The sequence below is a fragment of the Lathyrus oleraceus genome, chromosome 4 (assembly GCF_024323335.1).
Source record: "Lathyrus oleraceus cultivar Zhongwan6 chromosome 4, CAAS_Psat_ZW6_1.0, whole genome shotgun sequence".
NCBI classification, from domain to species: Eukaryota; Viridiplantae; Streptophyta; class Magnoliopsida; order Fabales; family Fabaceae; genus Lathyrus; species Lathyrus oleraceus.
The window spans coordinates 95,008,874-95,029,613 of NC_066582.1; the positions used below are offsets into that span (position 1 = coordinate 95,008,874).

At 34.4% G+C, this 20,740-nt stretch overlaps 1 protein-coding gene across 1 annotated transcript; it reads left to right on the forward strand.

Moving 5' to 3' along the window:
- The first annotated feature begins 4,898 nt into the window (after positions 1–4,898).
- LOC127073620 (zinc finger CCCH domain-containing protein 25) lies at positions 4,899–7,519 on the forward strand. Its single transcript, XM_051014794.1, has 9 exons — positions 4,899–5,133; positions 5,282–5,380; positions 5,509–6,107; positions 6,215–6,272; positions 6,404–6,457; positions 6,694–6,762; positions 6,847–6,912; positions 7,024–7,092; positions 7,217–7,519. The coding sequence occupies exons 1-9, from the start codon at positions 5,023–5,025 to the stop codon at positions 7,298–7,300; spliced, it is 1,209 nt and encodes a 402-aa protein (XP_050870751.1). The 5' UTR covers positions 4,899–5,022; the 3' UTR covers positions 7,301–7,519.
- Positions 7,520–20,740: the final 13,221 nt, after the last annotated feature.

Here is a 20,740-nt window from a genome sequence, read left to right on the forward strand (position 1 = left end):
TATGGGTACATCTGCCCTCAATTCGAACTTGAATTGAGATAATGAAAATTAACCTTAATTTGCAAAAGTAGGTTTACAAGAGAAATGTAGCAATACAACCCCAAAAACGTTATATTTGATGTTGATTCTAACACTTTCTCTTTCCTTGATATGAGCTTTATCAAGTAACCCAACAAGACCAATTTGATCCACCGTCTCACGCTACTCCTTTGCAAGAAACCCCCATTCTTCAAAGTTTCCACTCAATCGAATCCAAATTATGAATTATTGTCACCCAAGATTTACCAATATGATCCACCGTCTCACGCTACTCCTTTGCAAGAAACCCCAGTTCTTCAAAGTTTTCACTCGATCGAATCCAACTTGTGTAATTTTGTCCAAAACCTTAAAATTCCCAATTGATCTTGAAGGAAAACCCCAACTTGGTTTTCTTATTTGAAACCCCAAAAGATCCTCAATCCAATTTACAATTCAACAATCTAAATTGGACGTTATCAAGACTGATTCTAGATGTCATTCAAACAAAAAATGATTATGTGTAATTTTTGTGTGTGTATGCATAAAATATAGGTTGAAGATGAAAATAACTCTTTGTATATTCATGGTTTCATATATGGTTTTCCACAACCCCCTTTGAAAGATACATGTATGAAGTATATATATCTGTGGAAGTTGGAGGCAAAAAGGAAAGTAAATGGTTTAGAAGAAATGTAAAATTTTCAAGATTTTTGATGCATGTGACGACCTATGTAAGTCATGTGTCGACACATTCGATGCATGTGCCGACTCATACAGACGACGCATCAAACAGAAGTTATAGACTTTAAAAATGACCTACATGTGTCGACTCATAACTCGTATGTGTCGACTCATAGAAGAATTTTTATTTTATGTGTCGACCTGAAATACTTTATGTTTCGACTCATCAAACAGAAGCTACATCCTAATGATCCACATGTGTCGACTCATAGCATGTTTGTGTCGACACATAAACTTGTTTTTCCACATAAAAACCTGTTTTTAATGCATGAAACCTTTTCTAAATCATTTCCAACATTTATATTTTCTAATGCTAAGATGCACCATAAGACTCGGAGAATACTGTCAAATATACATAAACGCTAAAGTATCATAGTTCTGACATCATACGAAATACATTTAATAGGAAAATGCACTCACATTTATTAGGGACTGTGGCTCAACCATGGGTTCCTCAAATCATGACTCGAGTCCAAAAACACATATGCTTGTAAACCCTAATATGACCTCCCTATCACAAGGATAAACACTGTACCACATCGTTCACACTCCAATCCATTACATGATAAAATGCTACCAATTGCTATTTATGTCGATAAGCCATATTGGATGCCTAACCGGGTCGGAGCAGACACCTTCACATAAACCATAATCATTCAATAATAACCCTTAAACACCAAGAGTCTTGATAATAGGACAATCGACATAACTCTTTACACTAATATGATCTTGTTCATAATACACTTCTAGCAAAATCAATCCCATCTGATTTAGCAAAAGAATTTTTTTATATTTTTGTTATTTTATTATTTAAACGTATATTAAAATAGTATTTTTTAATCATTTCACATTATTTTTTCATTATTTGATGTACTTATTATAATAATATAAAAAATATTTAGTCTTTTAAAAAAGTTGATAAATTATAGTTTTACAAAAAATGATATGTTTATTAATTTTTTTTAAATGCCAACTTAATTGAACCCATATTTTTTGACTTAATTGTAATTTTGGTCTTCATATTTTCATTTTTTTTACTTATGATCCCTTTATTTTAAAATTCGGAATTTCCCCATATTTTCAATTTCTTTTTATTTTTAGTCCTTCTATTTTAAAATTTAGAATTTTGGTCCTCTTATTTTCATTTTTTTATACTTTTGATCCTCCTAAAAATTAATTCCAAATTAAAAAGGGGATTCAAATCTAAAATAAAATTTAAAATATATGGATAAAAAATAAAAAAATAAAAATAGAGGACCAAAATTCTGAATTTTATAATAGAGAGACTAAAATTCTAAATTTTAAAATAGAGGGATAAAAATAAAAACAAATAAAAATAAAGGGATCAAAATTTTAAATTTAAAATAAGGAATAAAAAAAGAATGAAAATAAAAAACTAAAATTAGAAATAAACCTTTTTCTTTAAAGTTAATTGAACCAAATTAAATCAACTCAATCTTTATCGATTTCATTTACATCATAAAAAATTCAAATATTAAATTAAATTAACCAGTTTTTTAATGACTCGAATATTATTTCCTTTAAAAAACTTTACTAGATAGACCTTTTGCACACTTAATTATAATGTTTGCAGAAAAAATGTTGATAAAGCTACCAAGGATTACGTCATAAACTTTGTCCGTAGATATATATTGATAAAACTACGCAAGGATTAAATATAATAATGTTAGGAGAAAAACTATTGTCGGTTTCACCTGTTGGATAGATGGTTTGAATCCTTGATTTTCTTTCTACCTTCAACTCTTGGGATCGAAACTGGCATATAAGATAGCACTTGAAAGCATTATAACAACACAACAATTGAGGTATTTTGAAATCTGTTTCAAAATACCTCTCTTTTATATTTTGAAAAAAAACATCTCTTTTAATTTGCCAATATCAACCAATATATATATATATCAAACATCTCTTTTAAATTTCACTGATGTATCAAATTTAATAATATGACACTTTCAATAACTCTTTATCGCATATTCGTATAATAAAATTCAATCGGAAATTTAATAATATGACACTTTCAATAACTCTTTACCGCATATTTGTATAATAAAATTCAATCGGAAATCATTTGACATGTTACGAAATACATAAAAATTAACGTTTTACAAAATTTTATGAAAACATTTTTATCAAATGATATTTGATTGATGAATTTTTTTTTATAAACGTGATCTATATGATAATAATTTTCAATCCAACGATAAATTTTGTTATACGAACAATATAGTGAAGAGTTATCGGATATATAATGTTACTAAAGAGAGTATAAAAGATGATTCACACATAAAAAAGATATTTTGATTCACTTCATAACTTGAAGCTAGTTCAATTCAAGTTTTTCAATATAATTAATATTAATTACAATATTCATAGGTGAGAGGCTACATAGACTCTTTTGTAAAAAAAATATTTACACGTTTGGACTATCAAGATACAAGGTGTTAAGGAGTTCGAGGAATGTACGAAGTGTCGATGGACTATACATTTAGGATCTAAGAGACATTGTCATCACATATCCACCCCAAAATCTTAAGGCAAGGTATGAGTCATTTCTCTTATAAATTCAATATTTATTCCATTTCTAATCGATATTGGACTTAACCACTCACACTTGAATTCAACAATCTATCCCACGAGTGTGAATCACAATATATATATATATATATATATATATATATATATATATATATATATATATATATATATATATATATATATATATATATATATATATATAAACATCTCTTTTAAATGACAGTGAGGTATCAAACTTAATAATATGACACTTTCAATAACTCTTTACCATATATTCTTATAACAAAATTCAATCGGAAATCATTTGACATGTTAACGAAATACATAAAAATTAACGTTTTATAAAATTTTATGGAAACCGTTAATTTTTATCAAATGATATTTGATTGATGAATTTTTTTTATAGACGTGATCTATATGATAATAATTTTCAATCCAACGATGAATTTTGTTATACGAACAATAGGATGAAGAGTTATCGAATATATAATGTTACTAAAGAGAATATAAAAGATGATTCACACATAAAAAAATATATTTTGATTCACTTCATAACTTCAAACTAGTTCAATTCCTTCATGTTTCAAAGTTTTTCAGTATAATTAATATTGATTAGAATATTCATAGGCGAGAGGGTACATAGACTCTTTTGTAAAAAATTATTTGCATGTTTGGATTATCAAGATACAAGATGTTAGAGAGTTCGAGGAACGTACAAAGTGTCAATGAACTATATATTTAGGATCTAAGAGACATTGACATCATATATCAATCCAAAATCTTAAGACAATGGAAGTATGCGTCATTTCTCTTATAAATTCAACATTTATTCCATTTGTAATCGATATTGGACTTAACCACTCACACTTGAATTCAATAATTTATCCCACGAGTGTGAATCACCACTACTAGTATAGATCCATACTAGGATCACACTTCTCCCACTAAGTCTAATCATGACCTTAATACCACTTATCGGAGAGTTCGGGAGCACCAAAAGTGTCAGTGGCCTAGAGGTTCAGGATCCAATAGATTTTGACACCACATATTTGCTTAAAGATGGTGTATTTGCACTATTCCTTTCTTCTCTTCGAGAGTGGTGTGCAGGCGAGCGACGAGGACGACGAACCTCAAGTGAAGTATGAATGACATTTCTCCCTCCAGAATTAGGTGGGGAAGTCAAATGTACTATATTGCAAAATGAAAACAAAGAAAAGGAAAATTAATTAATTACTTTAATTTCAAAAAAAATTCAAATATCATTAAAAATTCTATAATTTCCAAAAAGAATTCAACTTTTTGAAATTGTGAAAAATTCTGAAATTTCAAATATAAAATTATAAAAATAATTCAAAAATTTCAAAATTAAAAAAAAAACATATAAAAATACTAGAATTTCTGAAATTAAAATCTAATTTTTTTTTTGAAAATTTTGAATTCCAAAAAAAAACTCTTTTTTCAAAATTTTCCTCAAAGACTTAAAATTTTCGGTATGACTCTTAGATAATTTTCTATGGATTTTAAAAATAATTAAAATTTTACAAGATTAATATAGTCATCACAACGGGTTACCAGATTAAATAAAATAATAAAAAAAAGTTAAAATCGATTGGAGGTAAATAATCGAAGAGCAAGTTAAAGAAGTGAAGTTGAAAGTTTGAAGCAAAAGAGTTGAAGTGAAGTAAGGTCGATTCCATAGCAGAAAAAATGACGCTGGACGATGATAGCTCCATATACGTTGGAGGTCTTCCCTACGACGCCACTGAAGATACCATTCGCACCGTCTTCAATTTGTATGGCGCCATCCTTGATGTCAAGGTATTAACCAAAACCTTCATAATTCTTTCAATTTTAGGGTTTTAATCAACGCCATTTTAATTCTTTATTTTTCTTTCCTTAACAATCAATTGAAGTTATTGGGTTTTCAATTTTATCGCTAAGTTTTTATTTTTCATTTTAATTTCAGATTATCAATGACCAACGTACTGTAGGCAAATGCTATTGTTTTGTTACTTTCACAAACCCTAGGTCAGCAATTGATGCCATCAACGACATGAATGGAAGAGTATGTAATTTATGTTCTTGTCATGTTTTCATAGTATGTAGTTTATTTATGTTATACTCCATTTGTTAATCACTGTTGTGGTTAAGCCTTAAGAGTGTTAGGTCTTTGACACTGTTGTTATGAATCAGAGTATTAGTGGGCGTGTGGTCAAAGTTAATGGGGTGAAGTCTCGGGGTGGCGGCGGTGGTGGCGGCGGCGGCGGCAGTGGCGGTAGATCAAATTTTGGGAGAGAAAGAGAACGTTATTATCATCATAATGATGAAAGGAATGGAGATTGGGATCATGGCAGAGATAGAGAGATTCGAGATCAAGATTATGGTCGTGGCAGTGGCAGAGATCATATTCGAGAGCAAAATTATGATCATGGTATTGAGAAAGATGGATACAGGAGTAGAGGCAGTGACTGGAATCGACATGGTGATAGGTCTCGAGACCGTGAAAGGTCTCGGGATCGTGATAGATCACGAGATCATGACAGGGTTAGGGATAGGAGAGTCGAACATGTGCAAGATTATGGTGATCAAGCTAGAGAAAGCATGTTAGATGATGATTGGAATCGTGATGATGATAGGGCTGAAAATCAACAAGAAAACAACAGGGTACATGGTGGAGATGTGGATAGGGACCATAACTTGGACGTGGGCGCCGACAGAAAAATGGACAGGGTTAGTGACCATGATAAAAGTTTTGATGAACCTAAAAGAGAACCGTCAAGGAGAAACATAGAGTAAGATCTACTCGTTCCATTTTTCCTGACATTGGTTGATTTACAATTTTGTCTCTTTGGCTGACTTACGCCGCACACATATTTGTTTTGTCGGTTTTTTCCTGCAGTTTGAATGTGACAAATGAAAATAGTCCATCAGATTCTACCGATGACCACAATGAGGAGGTAATGCATTGTGATCATTTATGAGTTTTTTAATGTGAGCATTTGTTTTAAGATAATATATTGTCATAAAATAAATTAAGACTGATTGTGAAACATTTTATTGTGTTTGTACTTGCTTATGTGATCTTCAGGCAGAAGATGAGTTAGAGCAGTCAATGCAAGAACTTGATAAACTAAAAAAGGAGGTTTGTGTTCTTTTCAGAACTAATTTAATGAGCTATAGAAATTCCTCAGAAAACTCGAAATCATGATGCCTGCTCTAATAATTTCATTTTCTCCACCTGCATGTATGTGTATACTAAGGCTTTTAGGACATCTCATACAATAATTGCCATCCAATTTCAACAAACCCTCTAGTCTCTTTATGTTGTTTTTCTCCTCTTTTATGTGTCGGTGGTGCTAAAACATGAAGTTTTGTCAGGTTTCTAAACTGGAAGAGAGAGTGGAAGAAAGAAGACTTAATGTTACAGAGTTACAAAAACACTCTAAGGTACTTTCTCACTTATATCCAAGCATCAAATTTTGAGCTTGATTACTAAACTTCTAATATTCTTCCTTTGAATACAATCTGCAGAAACTGGAGGATGCGGTGATTACTGCAAAGAAACAATCTTTATATCGCCAAATGCAATTAACCAAGGTAATATCTAGTTATCATAATCATTCATTAGACGATTGGAATCCCCATTCTAAGTTTTAACAACCATTCTTTGTTTATTGCTAACATTGGGCTTTGGCAAATGATTTTCAGCTGCATGAATGTTTTCTGAAAGTGCAGGATTCGACAGAAAGACTTAAAACCAGTGAAAAAGAATTCCAGGTTTGTGTCTTAAGATTCTTTTTATGCAGCTTAACTTTGTTTATCCTCATTGTTGTGTCCCAGATGGATTTTGATTAACTTGTGCTTGTAACATATGCTGAGTAAATTTTAATGGGGTTTGCAGGCTCTAGTTGATTCAGTAATGTTTGAGAGTGATGGTGATGGGAGTCTTGGACAGCTTACAAATGGAAGTCTTGATGGTAAATAGTTGTTACCAAAAATATCAAAAAGTATGAAACAATTTTTGTAGCATGTGTTGTCTCTTTATTTGCTAAGCGGTTTCACAATGTCCACTGGCTCCCCATGTATGATTAGAAATATCATTGGTTACTCTTGCAATTCATGCTAAATCTGTGCGAAGAAATTTTGTACCAGCAGGTTGGAATTAGTTATTTCTATTGTAGTCAAACTCCATTTTATTGTTAAACTTCGTTTAAATTTAGAAGATCCAAGAACACTGCTTCTCACCATGAAATCATGTATGTTTGGCTCCACTATGGTTGGTTTTCATTTTGGAAGAGTCAAAGTGTAAAAATTGATTTTGACATGATTGGTTTTTCAAAAGTAGAATTAATTTTGCTTTTAAATTGATTTTTAATTAAAGATAGGATCTGTAATTTTTTTTTAGTTTTAACGTGATTTTTATATTAAATTTTTTTTTCAATTAACTTTTACATAAATGTCTATTCAACTAAAATCAATTCATTTAAATCTCGCCACCTTTAAACAAATTATACGCATAATTGTTGAAGATGTGTATAATTAATTAATATATTTTATTTTTGATTAAAATTGATTTTTAAAAAAAAATAATTATAACATAATCTATAATAAATATAAATGTGATTTTAATATATTTTAATGTTCAATTCATTTTTACCTAAATATATTTAAATATAGACTACTTTTTAAGTAAATAATTTTATAAAATTAGTTTATTCAAAATTATGTCTAGAAGATAAGAACGTAATTTTATTAAGTTCTGTACCATTTTTAATAAAAAATATGAGAATTAAATTTTATATTTATATTTTCGGATAGTTATTTCCGAAATTGTTTATCAGATATAGATATACACCGCTGTTAAATTATATTACTTCTTCCATTTTTTTATTATAAGTACCGTTAGATTTACATTAAAGGCTTAATGGGTTGGTATAGTAAATATTACTTCCTCCGTTTTTTATTATAAGTCGTTTTTGACTTTTCATACGTATTAAAAAATATAATAATTATGATATAAAAAAGAGAAATTATAAAGAGTTTTACAAAATTGTGTTTCATTAATTATATTGGAAAGACAAATTGATATAATTGAAAGGTGAGAGTAATAAATATTTAAGGGTATAATAGAAAAAATAACATTAATGATTCATTGATATTACAAAACGACTTATATTGTGGTACAAAATATTTTTCCAAAGTGACTTGTAATAAAAAAGAGTAGATTTTAACTTAATATTACCAAATAGAGCTTTAATCAAACAAATTTTTGCATTTCTCAATTATAGGTAAAAAAATCATTTTTTTCTTTGAGCTATAAGTATAGTTTAATCATCTAGATTTAAAAAAAAAATCATAATATTTGCTGGCATGTTTAGAATATTATAAATATTTCTCCTATAAAAGTTTGATAATATTTTTTAAAAAAATTTAAATATAAATTTTTATGCGCCAAAGACTCAATAAACATAAATAGGTTGAATTATGAACTCATCTTTTAGAAATTATAACTATATAAATTAGAGGTATAATATAATTTTTGTAAAAAATTAATTATTATGTATTGTCATTATAAAAAGTTCTACGCGTCAACCAATATGAAGTTAAAATTTATAGAGAGGACAAACTACCTACATGTGAGTTCACATATATGGAGAGGTTAAGAGAAAAAAATAAGGGGTAGCAAAGTGTTGAAGATGATGAGAATGATGGTTAATGTAGTGAATTAAGTGATGAAACTATCAATGATATACACTTTGAAGATAGTGAAGAAGAGAGAATGCATGATTTTGATGAAGAGTTTAGTTTTGGGTTGGATGAAGGTGATAATGGGAGAAAAGATGTTGATGATGCTGCCACCAATGAACCATCCAACCTTAGTTTTGCCACATAAGAGATGGAAAATGACATGTCATAGAATAAGATTACATGACTGATGAACTTGATAGTGGGGCAGATGAAAATACATGAGGACATGCCTATAATGATTAGGTTTAATGAAAAAGAAGTAATGCCAAAGGATTTCACATTCAAGGTTGGAATGGAGTTTCCCCCGCTGAAGCAATTCAAGAAGGTTATACTAGAACACAATGTTTTGAATGATATGGAGATTAGATTTTCAAAAATGATGTCATGAGGTGTAGGGTTGTACGTAAGCATAAGATGTATTGTAACTAAACTGTTTTATGCAACGAGGTTTTAAGAAGCACAAAGGTTAAGACTTTGTTTCACAAACCTAAATGTGGCAGACAATTCTTTAATATAAGTGCAAAGGTTGATTGGGTTTCTAAAATAATTGTAGACAAGTTGAAGAACAATAATAAGATGAAGTTAAATGAAGTAATGTTGTATGTAAGGTTGAGGTTTGCTACTAAGATTACTGGTTGTATGGATTTTAAAGCTAGGCATCTTGCTAGACAAATTATAGAAGGGGAGTCAAGTAAGCAATATAGTCTATCATGGTCATATGGAGCTGAAATGATAAGGGATTCACCAGAAAACACATTCAATTTAAACATTAGTAGACTTGGACCAACTTGCAACCAAGGGTTAGGAGACGTTACATGTGTTTTGATGGGACAAAAAAGGCATTGACACTAGCTTATAGACCCTTTATAGGTTTAGATGGATGTCACTTAAAGAACAAATATGGTAAAATATTGTTGATTGTTATTAGAAGGGATCCTAATAACCAGTATTTGCCTATTACTTTTGAGTTGTATAGAATGAAACAAATGACACTTGGAGTTGGTTTATTAAGCTACTATTTAAAGATATTGGTGATAGTAGATGATGCTTCATTTTTTATCAACAAAAGGTATGCCTAATAGTCCATGTTTATTATTTCATTTTTTATTTAGGTTTGCTGAAAATGTGTTATTCTTGCAGGGACTTGTGCAAGTTTTTGAAGAGGAATACGTTGGATATGAACACCGGTTTTTGAAGAGTCAACATATATAAGTCTACTAAGTCTACCGCATTCAAACAACTAGGAGTTATCAAGGAAACTACTTACAAGCCAAGTATCAATGATCATGTAAGTTATGTTATGGTAATTATTGTGTTATACTTAGTTTCTTTCAATTATCATTATTATGCTAAAACTATGCTATTAGGTCAAAAGAATGATATCAAAGAGGAAAAAGGTCAATCATGTTCTACCTCAAAAAGGAAAGAGTGATAGGTTTATGATGATCAAGAAACGGGACATGGTGGCACCTATAATGAATGTTGAAGATCCACTTGTGATTCTTGAAGAAGAAGAATCAATTGGTGGCAGTACTAAGAGAATGAAGAGTTTGAATGAAATTCAAAAGTGCATTGTCTTAATGATTCAGAAGAAAATGAAGTTATGTCATGAATTATCTTGAAAAAGTTTTTTGTCATGAATTATCTACTTTTACGTTTTATGTACTCTAAGTTCTGTCATGATCTATCAATGATTACTAGAAAGTGAGTGAGTGTGAGAGAGAGAGAGAGAGAGAGAGAGATTTCATTTCAGTCTAACTAACTTTTTTATTTATTTTTGGTTAGTTACAAATGATTACAGCTGTCTACTTTTATATTGCATATTTGATTGACCTGCAATAACAGGTTTTGAACAGTGCTCAGACTGACATGTGTCAGTATTGAGCCTATACTAGTTACATACTCTAATACCCCCTCACAAACTTAAGGAGAGGAATCAACCTTAAGTTTGTGCCTGAATTCTAGAAATCTAGTGGATGTGAGAGGCTTAGTAAGAGCATCAACCCATTGATCAATGCCGGGAATATGAGTGATGTGAAGTTGTTTGGCCAACACTTCCTCCCTGATAAAAGATAGATCAATCTCCATGTGCTCGGTTATTGAGTGAATAATATGGTCATGAGCTAGCATAAATTTATCACATAGGATTAGAGGGATCTTGGAAGAGATAAATAGTTCCTTGAGTAGAGTTTGTAACCATAACAGATCAACTGTTGCCTGAGTAAGACTTCTATATTCTACTTTAGAGCTAGACCTGGAAACAATAGGTTGTTTCTTGGACCACCAGGAAATAAGATTACTCTCAAAGTAGATATCAGCTCCTGAAGTACTCATTCTGTCATCTGGGTCAGTAGCCCAATCAACATCACAATAGACATGAAGTGAGGGAGGAACAACAGGAGACAAATGAGAAATCAATAAACCATGGCATATGGCGCCTTTGAGGTACTTAAGAATTCTCTTGACTACCATCCAATGAGTTTCCAAGGGATGAGACATAAACTGGCAGACCTTGTTGACATAGTGTGCAATGTCAAGCCTGGTAAGAGTTGCACACTGCAATGAACCTACCACCGACCTATATAGGGAGGGATTAAAAAATGGTGTAGACCTAATTTTGGTTAACTTGCAGGTAGATTTCATGGGTGTCTGGACAGGACATGCCTCAAGCATGTTAGTTTTCAACAATAAGTCCTTGTTGTAGTTGGACTGAGTGAGCAAAAGAGAATCTTGAGAAACCTTCTTTACTTCAATGCCCAAGAAATAATCAAGGTCACCAAGTTATTTAAGTGAAAATGTAGCATTCAACTTAGAAATAACAATTTGAAGGAGATAAAGAGAATCCCATGTGATGATGATATCATCCACATATATGATAATGTAGATGGTGCGTCCTTCAAGAAAGTAGGTGAATAAGGAGAGATCACACTTGATGGGTTTGAACTTGAGTTGGATAAGAGTGGTTTGAAACCTTTCAAACCATTGCATATGTGCTTGTTTTAGGCCATAGAGAGCCTTATTAAGTTTGCAAACCAATGAGAGATTGTCACTCTTAAAGCCTTTTGGTTGGTCCATATAAACTTCTTCATGAAGTAGGCCATTGAGGAAGGCATTGTTCACATATGACTTCTGAATTTTCCACTTGTGTGTGAGAGAAATAGTGAGAATGAGTCTGATTGTGATAGGTTTGACCACAGGTGAAAAAGTTCCAGTAAAGTCAAACCCATAACTTTGATGAAAGCCCTTAGCAACTAGCCTAGCCTTGTATATATTGACTAAGCCATATGGGTTCTCCTTAACCCTAAATACCCACTTGTAACCAATAACATATCTTTGAGTAGGTAAGGGAACAAATGCCCATGTATTATTTTTGATTATAGCATTGTATTCTTCTTGCATAGCTGTTTTCTAGTGCATATCAGCTAGAGAAGGTTTGACACTCTTGGGTTCAGTGGTCACCAAGAGAAGTCTTGGCTCAAGTCTAGGCTATGCAAAGCCATACTTGGCTCGAGTTTGCATCTGATGGTGGTTGGTAGGTTGAAGTACAAGAACTTCTTTGGGAGGAATAACAGGGATTACAAGGGAATTATCAAAGGCAATGGATGAAGTGGACTGGGATGTAGATGAGGAGTTTTCTAAGTTAGCAGTTTAAGATTGGCTAGTCGAGGCATGAGCAGATTGAACTATGTCAGAATCAGTGAGAGAATGAGAGGAACCAATGAAGTGTGAAATAAGTGAACTAGAACTAGAAGAACTAGAGGAACGCTGTGCATATTGGTCTTGTGACTGAAGTGATGAGTTGGAAGACATTGGAGAACAAGGTTTAGGGACAATAGAAGTGGAACTTCCTGAATAAGACTGATGTGATGTAGGGTTAGATAAGAGGGATGAGAAATAAGTAGGTACCATAGAAAGAGTTGGAAGGGACACACTTGTGGAAGGAGGAACAAAAGAGCTATACTTGAGAAATAATTCAGGATAGGGGAACCTAAGTTCATTGAAAAGGACATCTTTAGAGATGTATAGCCTTCCATTAGAGGCTAGACATCTATAGCCTTTGTGGGATGTAAAGTAACATAGAAACACACATTCTTGAGATCTAAAATCTAGTTTATGACTTTTATAATGCCCGAGGAGAGGGAAAAAAGCACAACCAAAGACCCCGAGGAAGTTGTAATCAGGCTGTGTATGAAACAAGATGTCATAAGGAATTTGAGATTGAATAGGGGAAGAAGGAAGCCTACTATGAGATAGACAGAAGTAGTGAATGCATAATACCGATAGTTGAGAGGAAGAGAGGCTTGACTGAGTAGGGTAAGTCCCATGTCAACTATATGCCTATGTTTTTTCTCCACCACACCATTTTGGTGATGTGTGTGTGGAAAAATCACTATATGTATGATGCCATGGTCTTTGAGGAATTGAGATAAAGGTTGAAATTCACCACCCCCAATCAGATTGGATGGCCTTAATGGGACATCCAGGTTGAAGTTCAACTAAACTCTTGAATTGTTGAAAGGTAGATAAAGCTTCAGCTTTGGTTTTAAGGAAATAAATCCAAGTAAACTTGGAATAGGAATCCACAAAAGACATGTAATATTTGAATCTTGAGGTGGAAGCATAAAGGGAAGGTCCCCATAAATCACTAAACAAAAGTTCAAGTGGTGTAGTATATGTAGTGTGTGAATCAGGAGAGTGTAATCTACGTGTTTTACCCATACAACAAGCTAAGAAGAAGGTATCACAATCTTTATTTAAATAACAAATATTACAGGCATGCATAACAAGTTTCAAGGCATGAGAATTAGGGTGACCTAACCTTAAATTTCATTTATTAGGTGTACTAGAATTGACAAAAAGAGCATTAACACTAGAATCAATTTGCTTATTCATTACTAGGCTAGATGAGACAGGAGACAACATGGATGAAACAGATAGAGTGGTGGAAGGGAATTCATATAAGCCATCCATGCCAACACTGCCTTCAAGTAAGGTAGCCTTAGAAATCTCTGATTGCACAAGACATTTGTCAGTAGTAAAGAGGAATTGGACATGGTTATCTCTATAAAACTGACTGGCACTAATCAAATTCTTTGTGATAGTGGGAATAAGCACGAAATTGTGAAGTGTGAGTGGTGTGTGGGGTTGAATTGGTGAAGAAAAGACACTTGAGCCAGAGGACTGAATGTCCAAACCTTGACCATTTCCCATGAAAATATGATAAGGACCTTCAAAGGGAGCTAGCTGTTGAATATTTTTGGCATAATTGGTGATATGAAAAGAGGCACCATAATCAGGAAACCACGAGGCTGAAGATGAGGGAACTGAATTTGCAACAAAGGCACTTGGTTCATGGGAGAAATTGGCAACACTTCTTGGCTGCATATGAGGTCTTGTCCAGACATTCTGAGGAAATTTTTTGTAGCCATAAGATGTGGCAAGCCATTGTTGTGAGTTATAAGAGTTACCAAGCGAAGTAGAAGATTGATAATTCCGATTGAATTTGTATGAGAAATTAAGTGCATAGTGTCCATGTTGGGAACAAACTTGGCACTAAATGTGAGCATTAGAGTTTCTACCTCTGCCTCTACCAAAACGGCCTCTACATGAGCCTCTTGAGCCACGAAATTGACCAAAGTCTTATTCAACAGGAGATGGAGAAATCTGAGCTGGAGTAGAATCAACACTAGTAGTTTGAGTGTCATTAACAGGAGTAGAACCAGCTTGAGCTTGAGCCAAGTTAAGAGATATGAGATTTGGAGTAGAGGACTTATTGAACTTGTTTAGGTGAAGTTCATGAGCAAGAAGTATAATATCTACATCATCCAAGTCCATCAATCCAAATTTACTCTAAATGACAGATACAACATGCATAAATTCAGATGAAAGACCTTCAAGAATAACATCTATATGATGTGTTACAGGTATATGATCACCAATGGAAGCAAGAGCATCCCCTATAGTACGCACATTGAGAAAAAATTCTTGAAGTGTAGAACTGTCAAGAGTTAGGGCACGAAGTTCCACACACAATTATCTTGCACACACTCGTGTCTAATTTTGAAAGTAGTTGAATAAGCAATCCCAAAGTTGATGAAAATGCGAGCATCCAAGAACATGAGAGAGGATCTCGTTAGACAACGTAGATTTCAACCATGAGAGAAACATTTGGTCTTTCTGAAGCCAACATGAGTACGTAGGATTGACGGAACCGGTGACACAAGCTTCATCATCCACTAATTGAGGTGGAATCTTTGTGCACACGACGAACTCCGTTAGTCTATGCACATTGATGTATCGATCAATTTGTTGACGCCATAGATGAAATTTATTTTCATCGAACTTTTTTGCAATCTTGAGCGAAAACTAGAGGCGAAGACCTTCCTCCAATTTTGATACAACGACCAGCGTTGAAACCAGTGAGTTTTGAGCGGAAGAAGTATGAGACTTCTTCGACGATGGTGTCACAACCATGTGTAACACCTCAAAATTTGCCCTCCTCTCTTGGGACTAGCTTAACATATTGCATTTCATTTGTAGGTCATTAGGCATTGCATAATTGCATATCATGTGGCTACATTGAGCAATTCATCCTCCTAGGTCTTGATCAGAAGATGAAGAGGTTGAAATTCAAGCTAAGGGTTTCATTGGATTGATCATTAATCATCTGAGGATGTGTGGTACAAATTAGGGTTTCTTGATTCTCAAGGGGGTTGAGCTTCATATTGGTTGAAATGATACATCATCATCATCATGGTCTTGATATCATCCAGGAGATTGATCAGATACCTTGAGATTAGGGTTTTGACCACTGGTCAACCCTAATCAGTTGTATTGGGCCAATCAGGGCTTGGCAAGGAGATGGGGTCTATAATGGATATGGGGATCATTTCATGATTATATTGAGCTTATGGAAGTTAGGGTTTCATCATTGAGCCATTTCATCAGGAGATTGAAGCTCAACTTGGTCAGTGCATAGCCAGATTCATCTATCAGTCAGAAAAGTCAACTGTGGTCAACTGTGTCTGAATTGATGGATTTGGAGGTGGGAGAGGGTTAGAGACACTTCATTCATGTCTAAACAAGTTTCATTTGACATTTCAAACATCAAGAATGAAGAAAATAAAGTCAGATGAAAAGTTTCCAAAAATAGCAGGTGACCTGTAATTGGAAACTGCCAAAAATGGAAAGTTTTTCTCCTCAAAATTACGTAACCAAAAATGCTTCAAATGAAAATTTGTCCAACATGAAAGTTGTAGATCCTGCTCTCACCTTTCCAAAAAGCCCAAGAACATGAATTTCTCATGTGTGGTTGGCAAGTTATGATCAAATCATTTTCAGAAAATGTTGAAATTCAAAGTGGCATAACTTTTGAATGGAATGGCCAAATTGGGTGATCTTTCTTTGAGCAAACCACATTTGACATGAACTATCACATTGCATCATCACATTTCATTGAAAACTTTCACGTAAAAATGTCATTTTTCAAGTGTTCATTTTGAAAATTGGTGGGAAAAAAGGTCAATTTCCAAAATACATGTGATTTCCATACAAAACCAATTCCAACACATTCTAAACATCATTTTGGACTTGCTTGAATGGTTTTTGCACTGTTACATTGGCTGAATTAGAAAAGGGCATTTTGGCCAAAACACTTGAAATTGCACTTTGCTAATTCACTTGGATTTTGCTAATTTGGATTAACAAATTGGATTAGCATATCATATAAAGCCTTAAGCATAACTGTTTCTCCTAATGACATTTTCACTTTTTCAGATCCAAATCAAAAAATCACAAAATCCTCTCAAATCCTCAAGAGCTTTTCTTCAACTTTTTGCTTCGAACCTTGATTCTTCTTGTAGGTACTCTATTCCAATCACCAATTCAGGTGCAAGTGATGATCTGTTGAAGCAATTTTTGAGCAAAATCAGTGGAAATCGCATCTGTTGCATTCGAGGCATAGCCATGACAGTTGGAGATTTCGTGGAACTGAAGCATAATTGAGTCATGATCTTCACTTCATTCATCCATTGAAGCATTGATGAACTTCTGTTTTCACCTGTGAAGCTCTGAAGCTGAAGATTCCATTGCTGCTGTTCTTCAAAGGTCAGATTTCGACCATTACAGTTCATGCAATTAGTAGGTGCATCTTGTAGATCTCTTTATGACATGAACACTGAGCTTTGAACATATCGATTTCATGCAATATCCAATTAGTTATGTTGTTTTGAATGTTTGATGTTAAATCTTCTTTTGCTCGATCCGGTTGATATGTTAAGAATTAGGTGAAATCGTTATTGGATTGTTGATGTACGTGATGAGATGAACACAGTGATATATCGTTTGCTCATTTTGGTTGAAATTTGTTCATGTTGAATTTCTGGAATGATGAATGTATATGAATGCTCAAGAACACGCTCCAGAATGTAATTTGATCCATTTTGCCTGGCTTCGTTTTGAATTTGGTGTTTACCGCGCGTGCTGGCCACTCACAGGATGCCACGCCCTTTAATGAAACGGGGCGTTTCGCCCCTGGCTACGCTAATTACAAAATTGCCACTCAGTTCATATTAATTCATTTAAATTGTTAAATAATTATTTCATTTCATCACCAATCTTCAAAAAATCACAATTAATTCATGGATGATCCAATTTGAGTGAGGATTTTTGCATTCATCTCCAAATTCTCTCTAGTATTTTTTAGGTATGATAACAAATGTTGTGCCTGATTGATTTTTGCTTTTGCCTAGAGGTTTTGATCATGTATGCTATGTGTGTATGTTTTTCCATTTCATTCATAAAATAATGATGCCTCATCCAAAATGTGTGAAAATTTACATGCATGTTCTTGACTCTTTCCTGGTGATTTTGATGTATAGTTTGCTATTTTTGAGTTTCTGGTTTGGTAGATATGATGTGATCAAGTTGAGTGTGACAATGTGTGTCACACTATGTTATGTCAACTTCATGATTTTATTTGCCATGCTTGTGGACCTTGGATTGAGCTGTATTTTTGCATGATTGAGCATATGGATGTTGAGAATACATGTGAATTTTTCTGGAATTATTGATGGCATTTCCTATTTGATTGGAATTTTCTCCCCTGTTTGGTCATTTCTTGACTTTTTGTGACACATGTTTGTATTTGTTTTGTGAAATTCTGGTTATTAATTGGATGGATGTGAAATTTGGCATGTGTATTGTAGACATCTTGAAGAGCATTTTGGCTTTGGTCTCATTCATTTATCATGTTTGATTGCTGTTTTATGATTGGTTGAAGTTGATGCTTGTTTGATGCCTTATGTTGGCTTGTTTGAATTTATGTTGACTTTCTGATTTTTATTGACCTACTTCCCTTGATCCAAATGAGCTGAAATTTGGTGTGAATGACATGTTATGGATTCTGTTTGATCTTGAATTTTTTGAGGATTTGTTGAAATGTTTTGATATTGATTTGATTGTGATCATTCTGTTTGGTCCCTTGAGGTTGCAAATTGCATGTTTGATGCCTTTTCCTTCATGAAATGATAATGATGAATGATATGAATGTGGAACCACTTGGGTTTGATCCTTAATTGTTTGATCTTGATTTTGGATAATTTTCACTTGCTGTTTTGGATTTTTGATCTCATTTTGACCCTAGGCTTGTCCTAGTGGTCTTGTTTCTCATATTTGAGTTTGGCTTTTCAGGTTAAGAAGCAAATGCTTTAAGGAGATTAATGCAAGTTGATTGAGTTTGGTTGCTTGTTGTGAACTAACTTGTTTGTTTTGTAGGGTGCTTAGCTCACTTGCTTTGGGCTTGTGCTTTGCACATGTGATTGATTGCATTGTCTGTTGGCTCTTATGCTGTTTGTTTGGACTTTGTGATTGGTATACTGACTGTATTTGATTGATTTCAGGTACATTAGTTGCTAATAGTTCCTTGAGAACTCGCTTGTGTTGCTGCTTGGTTGTGTAAACCAATTGAGGTAGAATCACTAACTCCATGTAGTCTGGAAGACCTGGCCTGTTACTTGGCCAGGCACCTGTCTGAAGTCCTCCTTAAGAGGCAATGTTTGTGCTTGTTTATCTTTGTCCCCAAGCAGGAAAAAACCTTTTTTAAGGCAATTGGCAGACACAAGAGGTGTGTAGTCCACCTCCTGCTATTCTGTTGAGTCGTCCCTTGGCTCACATCACATGTTGATGCCTTGTGGACATTAACCCAAGATCAGTTGAGTCAGTGTCTTAAGTGTAGAAGGGTTCCCACTTTCTGGACCCACACTTCATTGTCTGAAGCTCTCCCTGGCCAGGGATAAGAGCTGTGAAGTCTAATCTTCACTCACCTTTCCTCTGGCTTCACCCTGACTCTCAATGTCAGGGTTAAGAGCTAACACCACCCTGACACAGTTGACTTGCTTTGGCAGTCTAACCCTTGATTGAGCCACATCTGTCTGTATATAGTGTGTGCTAACTGTGAATGTTTGATTTGCTTTGTTTATGCTTGCATGTTTTGCTTTTTCCTGGTTAGGATTAGCTTGCTGTTGTGCAAGTAGATAGAAACCATAACATAGGGCAATGATGCATGATAACATCTAGGCTCGAGTACAGCTCCCTAGTAGTGTGTCTCCCTTTGTATCTGGTTAGAATTTCTTTCCCGTTCAGGGGAACTACGTCGCCCTGATCCTCATACCAGATGAGGTACGTAGGCAGGAGACCGTGCGAGGTCTCTCCGGGCAAACTCTTTTGCTTTTTTGTGCGTGTTTGCTTGACAGTTGCTAGGCTCGAGTGCCTGACTCCTTAGTAACTTGTTGTTTGTTTCTTCTCGTGTTCCAGGATATGGATGTAAGACCAGCGATTGGCTGTCCGTATCCTGAGTGTGTTTGTTTGGTTCGGAAGCCGATGTAAGTCCAGCGATTGGCGTTTGGATTCCAAGTTTGCCCGTGTTTTTGCGTGTGTTTGTTTCGGCGTGCGTGAGCCAAACTACGGCAGCTCTGATTCTCGTTCCAGACGAGATACGTAGGCATAGGATGCGACGTCCTAGCGAGCCCTCTCCCCTTTCCTCCACCTGTGTTGTTTTCAGTGTGTGTGTGTGATGTTTGTTTTAGCAACCTTAACCTATCTTTTAGAGCGTGGATCCCGTCGAGTACGACGGATGCGTAGGGGTGCTAATACCTTCCCTTCGCATAACCGACTCCCGATCCCATTCTCTTTGGTCACGAGACCATGCTTTTTTCCAGGTTTACTCTGAGCGTTTCCTTTCCCTCTTTTGGGATAAATAACGCACGGTGGCAGCTCTGTGTTGTTTTGTTTTAGCCCGCCGGTTGTTTTTCGCGGATGCGACAGCTGGCGACTCTGCTGGGGACATAAAAGGTGTTGACCTGCGCTGGTCCATCTCCCCTAAGCGAGTCTCTCCTAGCGCTCTCTAGGTTAGGGCTTTGGTTGCTATTTGCTGTTATTTATTGCATTCATTAATTTATTGTTTGCATTTATGTGTGCATTAATGTTTGCATTCATTCATATTCATCTGCTGGCTGTGCTGTGTTCTCTCTGTTTGGGGTGGGAGTTACTCGAGGTAAAAGGCCCAATACCCAGGCTATGAGTGAAATCTAGGAAACCTAGGAATAGAGTGATTCATGGGAAGCGGGTGGTATGCGCCACTTAGCGGAACATTGATATCACGAGCAGTTCAGACCCTGGT

Coding starts and splice junctions, on each gene's coding strand:
- LOC127073620 (XM_051014794.1), top strand. CDS start 5,023: ATGACGCTGGACGATGATAGCTCCATATACGTTGGAGGTCTTCCCTAC. Junction 6,458..6,693: donor TTGATAAACTAAAAAAGGAG/GTTTGTGTTCTT, acceptor AAGTTTTGTCAG/GTTTCTAAACTGGAAGAGAG. Junction 6,763..6,846: donor AGTTACAAAAACACTCTAAG/GTACTTTCTCAC, acceptor TACAATCTGCAG/AAACTGGAGGATGCGGTGAT.